Source organism: Chelmon rostratus, chromosome 15, assembly GCF_017976325.1.
Source record: "Chelmon rostratus isolate fCheRos1 chromosome 15, fCheRos1.pri, whole genome shotgun sequence".
Lineage (NCBI taxonomy): Eukaryota > Metazoa > Chordata > Actinopteri > Chaetodontiformes > Chaetodontidae > Chelmon > Chelmon rostratus.
The window spans coordinates 20,646,823-20,653,621 of NC_055672.1; the positions used below are offsets into that span (position 1 = coordinate 20,646,823).

General features: G+C 43.9%; 1 protein-coding gene across 1 annotated transcript; it reads right to left on the reverse strand.

The window, feature by feature from the left end:
- Positions 1-1,714: 1,714 nt before the first annotated feature.
- On the reverse strand, positions 1,715-6,317 carry LOC121618078 (alcohol dehydrogenase 1). Its single transcript, XM_041953342.1, has 9 exons — positions 5,750-6,317; positions 4,630-4,731; positions 4,309-4,450; positions 4,097-4,184; positions 3,668-3,887; positions 3,197-3,457; positions 2,936-3,068; positions 1,960-2,098; positions 1,715-1,851 (listed from the first exon to the last, which is right to left on the reverse strand). Exons 1-9 carry the CDS (start codon positions 5,837-5,839, stop codon positions 1,818-1,820), a joined length of 1,209 nt encoding a protein of 402 aa, XP_041809276.1. The 5' UTR covers positions 5,840-6,317; the 3' UTR covers positions 1,715-1,817.
- Positions 6,318-6,799: the final 482 nt, after the last annotated feature.

Consider the following 6,799-nt stretch of genomic DNA (forward strand, 5'->3'; position numbering starts at 1 on the left):
TGTGCACCCTTAAAATGCTGGTTATGATGCAGTGAAGTGTGATGAGTATTCACAGTGCATCCTCTAGCTTGCAGTGTCCAAAGGCAGTGATGTGGCCTTGGGCGTCAGCTGGGGTGTGATAAATATTGTCTTGACAGAGTTGCTATTGTCAGGGAGATGCTCTGTGTCTCTGTTGCTCTGAACCTGGATCACTGAAAATAACAACCTGCACAGCAAGTTTAGAAATCATGAAAACTTGAACCTTGAACTCTGACACAGGCCTTGCATAAGCCAATAAGTGTGTTTCCATCCATCTGCTTTATGTGCATTTTCAATTTGCACATAAAAAAAGTGGGAATGCAAGAAATTTGAAATAATTGTCTTGTTCCACTTGTATGAGGTGGAGTAGTTGGTGTAAAGATAAAAGCTAAATGTGAGAAAGTGCAATGGACTAAGCGAATGAATCATGTAGTAAATGAAGCATGTGACTTGAAATCCCCTGAAGAGATAAACTAAAACAAACTAAAACATCAGATACAGAATGTACAGACTGATTTGTAACATTCCTCCAATACATGAAACATTATCTCCATCACATTTTCCACATTGTTTTCATTTGTTTAAGGTTTGACTGGCGTACTTTTAATCACACAAATGTACATAAGTTTTGCTGTTCCCAGCCTTGACGTACAGATCAGAATGTGATGCTGACAGGTGTCACGCTTACAAGCACGTCACCTGGCCACCCCTATGAAAAGTGTCTGGGGGGCCACTGGGCTGACACATGTACTGTCTTCAAGTAACAAAGGGGAAGCTTGTTGAATAATTCTAAGCTAAATCCAATGCATGCTGGGAATTCTAATAGTGGTCCAGTCAAGATCAGAATGTGAGAGCCGGGCAGTTTGATGATGACAACTATATATTTTTCTTTACATGATGATAGTTTCAGGATTTAACTGAATTGTGCAGCGCCTGTTTTGGGATTCTCAGTGTCAGCGTGACAGATCATTGTGGCCACAGTATGAAATAAAGCACTGTCATGTGATTAGTGCTGAATCCATTTAAATACTCATGCTATTATTTCACATTGGCAGTAATGAATGGGGAAATTCAGGTGTGAGCCCCGTTACTGGTGAAAACGTTTTGTTCAGGTGGAAGTGAAAGAAATTCTGGCAAAATCTAAAAGGAAATATTTCACAACATGTGAGTTAGGAGTTGATATATAAAAGCGTTGGACTGTAAATATCCTAAAATAGCAGCCAGTCATTACATAATGTAGCTTATTAACTTAGCTGTTGTTCAAAGTCTGTTTGTGCAGCAGGTTGATGTCCAGCTCAGCGTGACCGCCTGCTCCGAACAAGGACGTCACTGCTTTATGCAAGAATTGATTGTTTCTATTGAAACATGGTGTATTCACTGCTCACTGCATTCTGTCAGAGCTAGGTGGCGCCATCAGCAAATCAAAAAAACAGTAGGAGAACTCAGGACAAGTGCTTTGCACAGCAGGTATGTGCGCTGTAGCAGACAAAGCAATGCTATTTAATTCCACTTGGACATTAATAATAAAGTTGGACTAGATTAAGCAAACACTGAACTAGTACTGCTAAACTAGAGTAAATCTGACCTAAACAAGGACGCAACAGATCTCACCTGCTTACGTCAACACTGCAGGTGATTCTTACAGTCCCCACATTCACTGAATAGTGCTGATTGTTCAAGGTCAGGCAAGAAGATATTTTGATAGATCTCTTTATTGAGTTCATAAATACTGTGTTGTGATTCAGTACAACTGCAGGTCATTAAATGATTCTGACGTCACTGAAGGCAACACAGGGGTCTCACTGTGGAGAAACACTCAGGACCGTCCGGATGCTGTGAAGCAAAAACAGAAATTAGAAGACCTGCCCTTATTGATTCTTCGTCTGTGTAGCTAATTGGTAAATCCTGAATGGTGGAGAAAGCATAGGACTGTAAACCTACCATTTTCCATGCTTCATCAGTTCAATGGCGTCGTTGACCTGGGCCAAGGTCATGTTATGAGTGATGAACTCATCCAGCTTCACCTTCTTGTCCAGGTAAGCTTTGACCATCTGAGGCACGCCATCCTTACTCTTGAATCCTGAGCCGCAGAAAGAGAAGACACACATGATAAAATAATAGCAAACAGAGTCCTCTCTTTGAACGATTGCAGAGGTCTACCCTACAGACCTTTGGTTGGCACAGGCTGTACGGGTTAAATGATTTTAGGTCTTCAGGTTAAGCCTTATGGCTCTACTGCCTCCTGATAGGCCACACAAAGGAGAAATGCCTTCAACAAGAGAGAAATGCAGACTTTACCGTGCATGAGCTGAACGACTAAACCCTTTATAATGAGCCACATACAGCTCTGATGCATTTCGAACATAGTTAATTAATAAGGTAAGACTTTATTAATCTCACAATGGAGACATTCACAGTCACATCCATTGTGTGTAAACACAGCTAGCAGAGGATGGTTTTGATCCATCGACCTCTGGGTTATGGGCCCAGCACTCTGTTGGCGCAACGGAAGCGTTGATAATATGTTGATAATATGCTGATCTGAAGCTAAAGCTAATTAGCCATATCAACTAACAAAATAAAACCTCAAACGAAAAAAAAACCTTCATTAAGGTCTGTATCTCAGTCAGGTCTGGTCTGGTCCTCTGCTTGTGTTAACAGCTGTACACTGAGTTTGTTTGGCTCATTTCTCTTGGCAAAAAGACGGAGAGAGAAGCTAAGAAAAATAAGGGATGAGGATTATCATTCATTGTCCATCACACCGTCAATAAAAAAGTTGCATTACTCTGCATTACGCCACTACGCCTCCATATCTTCACGCTCTCACTGTCTCCTCTCCCAAATTCTTGACAACCAGCCAAGAAGGGCAAATTAAAACAAGGATGGTCATGCAGCGTTTGACTGCCAGGGGTCTCACCTCCAAACAGGGAGCCCTTCCATGTGCGTCCAGCGATGAGCTGAATGGGTCGGGCAGAAAAGTCGTACATGTCTGTCCAGCCAACCAGCACGCTGACACCCCAGCCTTGCACACAAGACTCCAAGGCACTGCGCTGGATGGAGAAACAGCACAACGTGCTTGTGACCACAAATTAGACAACACTTCCACCTGGGAGAGAATCTTGAATATAACACACACTCTTCAGCCAAATTACTTCAGATCTTTATGCAAACCCCTTACCATGACTCCCACGTTCCCGACACATTCCAGGGAGAAGTCCACTCCTCCGCCAGTCATCTCGGACAGCACTTGGCTGATGGGTTTATTGTGGTCCTTGGGGTTCACGAAGTCCGTGGCGCCAAACACCTTGGCCTTCTCGAACTTCTCTGGGTTGATGTCAACAGCGAAAATCTTATTGGCTCCTGCAGCCTTGCAGCCCATGACTGCGGCCAAGCCCACAGCTCCCAGGCCAAACACAGCACATGTGGAGCCCGGTTCCACCTAAAGTGCAACAGACATTGGTCAGTATGAGACCTAAGGTTGGACTAAATGCTCCATGCAGTCATGAACATCAGGTCTTCCTAAATACTGTAGCGTCACAGGCAGTTGGTATGTTTCACTTCAGATGCCTGACCTTTAACACAGTGGTGTGGGAAGAAGGAACATATCGAAGCAGGTGTTAGCCTTCAACAATACATCAAACATACACACCTTAGCAGTATTAACTGCTGCTCCATATCCTGTGCAGACCCCACAGCCCAGGAGACAGACCTTGTCCAGAGGAGCAGCAGGGTCGATCTTAGCCACAGCTATCTGGTTCATCACGGTGTACTCAGAGAAGGTGCTGGTTCCCATAAACTGCAGCACCTTCTTGCCCTTACAGGTAAACCTGGACTCTGCTAATGCCATCACATCATGACTATCAGCAGCCCTGAAGAGAGAGTTTATTCCAATGAAAAGAGATGAAAACACAACTAAGACTTCACTTTTGCAGCGGCCCTGTTCTATTAGGGGGTGCAGCAAACATTTGCTAATTTTGAAGGATGTGTCAGAAATTAGAAACCACAGATCCAAACAATCTGTCCTGTGTCGTCATCAGACGGCACTACAAGTTGCAAGAGAAGAAAAAGACGAGCTCACCATCCCTTCTCACACTGGTTGGTCTTAGGACTCTTACAGAAGCGGCATTCTTTACACTGGGAGATGAACAGAGGAATTACCCTGTCTCCTGAAATTCAGAGACAATGTTTTCACGTCAGAGGAATTTTTGGCCGAGTTACGCAGACACAAATCTGACAGGGAAAGAAACACGAGCCGTCAGACAAATGCAACAGTTGGAATTTTTAACTGGCCTGGTTGAAATTCAGTGACTCCGGGCCCGACGCTTTCTACGATGCCAGCTCCCTCGTGGCCGAGGACCGCTGGGAAGCCATCTTTATGCATGCCCTCAAACAGGTGATACAGGTCTGTGTGGCACACCCCGGTCGCCACGATCTGCACCAAAGACATCAACCACAGTAGTACATTGGGTATTGTGCTTTCCTCAAAGCTATGTTAGCAAATGACAGTTAGCTGAAGCCTTTGCCGAATCAAACCTCTCACTACTCCAAACTACACTCTAACACTCTACAGTCTGTGTTACACGTGTGAGTCTTGAGAGTGGACTCTCTCACCTTGATGCGGATCTCATTGGCCTGCGGCGGGGCTACCTCAATCTCCTCAATCACCAGAGGCTTGTTGGGCTCCCAGGCCACTGCGGCCTTGCACTTGATGACCTGGAGGGCAGTGACACCACATGAAAACTCATTACTGGGTGCCACCACAGTTAAACTATACTAGGATGGGTTCAGGAAGGGCGCCGTGGCAGTTTCCTGAAACCTCTCCAACACCCACTAAGGTAGAGTCGCATGTGTATTTTTAATTGCATTGAAGTTAACTTGGCAAGACTTCAAGTATTTTAGTGTTTTACTATGCCTTGTTGAGTGTTGAGTGTCTTTTATGCCACCATGCAAATGTTTATCATAGCAAATGGGTTACGCATATTCACTGCACATCAACAATGGAGTGCATTCCATTTCTCTGAAACTGCTGCTCCTGAGAAAGTAAACATCACACGAAAAGCAACGGTTGAAAGTCCCCAAACGTTATCTGACAAACATGCATTTTATTAGAACAGTGTAATTTAATGTAGGGTTGGCAAGTTTAGCGCCACTGAGTACTGCAAACCACTGAGTAAATCCATTGTTGTCAAACATGACAAATGAATTGGCTTGAAATTAAGTTTTTTTTATTATTATTCCACTGTGGAACAACAGCACATTTTTGGGCTTTTGCAGTTTATCTTTTTTGGCTTACTACCCCCTCATCTTTGCCAATATCCACAGTTGCGCAAAACCGTCTGGATGGTTTCAAACTGTGTGCCAAGTCAAAACAGGACATGCAAAGAGAGACTGTTATTGTATTAGACTTTTATTGCAGTAAAAATGATAATTAAAATTGGTTTGAGGGAAATTCACATGCAAGAGCAAAGAGATTAAAACAGCACATAAGGGCAGAGAAGGCATCAGCACCCATCCACACTTCACCCACCGAATAAACATCATATATATAACATGCACTCAGACTTTAAACATTATGATCACTCATAATGCTGAAGTGAAATACATTATTTGATGCATTGTTTTCTGCTGTTTTGTTTTACTACCTACTCTACTTGAATGTACTTAAACTATACTCTGAAACTCATCTCAGTTACCATTAGGGATTAACTCCCAAATAAAATTATGTACCTACCTTACCAGCTGTGGGCATGTTTGCAGGATGAGAGTCAGAAGTAAGAGGGACGAGTTGAAAAAGATAGAGCTGTAGGACTGGAGAGTGCATGAAGAGAAAACTTGGACTTGAGTTTTAAATAGTGCTGCAAGAAGAAGCAGTTGCGTAAACAATCAGGTGGGCAGGGACTCGGAGTGTTTTTATTGCAGTTTTTTTTATCCACTGTGTAGTAGCAATTTCCTCACCAAGCAGATACCCCAACGATAACGCCAACCAAGATAGCGTTCGGATTGCCAAACACGCTGGTTAGTCCTCAACAAAGCACAACAAAGCATTGCCTCGTGACTTTAACGGGCAAATAGACGGTAGATGGTTCATCAAGTGGTGAGAAAGCTGACTTTCAGCCTGGAACCTGGAGCTTTAGCTTCAGTCTTTTGGTGCAACATAATGTGGAGCCATCACGTGCATAAAGAGCCTGATACAAGATGATTCTAACAGACTAATTTTAAAACAGCAGAGGCAGCATTTTGAACTCATTCAAGGAACTAGCGTTATCTGAAATCTGCCAGTGACACAAGCATGTCGTGGCTGCAGAGGACATGGGGTTGTGTCCCCCTCAATGTATGAAATATCAAGACTTGTTGACCCCAATATTTGTAATGACCGGTCATGAAATGCCTCCGAAAGCCAAATTTACCCCTCAGCGTTCAAAACTCAACTGGACGACGCTCACTGAACGCCGTCTGCTTCGTGTTGGTGTGCGGCCCAGCAGCAGTGAACACAACCGCTGTGCGTGGCTTGCGAGGCTGTTGCTCGTTCTGTATGCACCACACGCCGTGCACAGATCTTTCACAGGTCTACTGCAGCCTGCTTAACTCCCAGCATCACTGATGCACAAGTTAAACTGAAAACCAGTGCGTTACTGCCCCTGTTGGTTCACAGATCAGGTCAGGTGTTTTTAACAGGCTGGATGATGATGATGATGATGGTGATGGTGATGTTGAGGCCCTGCTTGAAAGGCTTTAGCTAAAGGCATGAGCTTCATTAGTTGCTTAAAAACACTGTTTATAC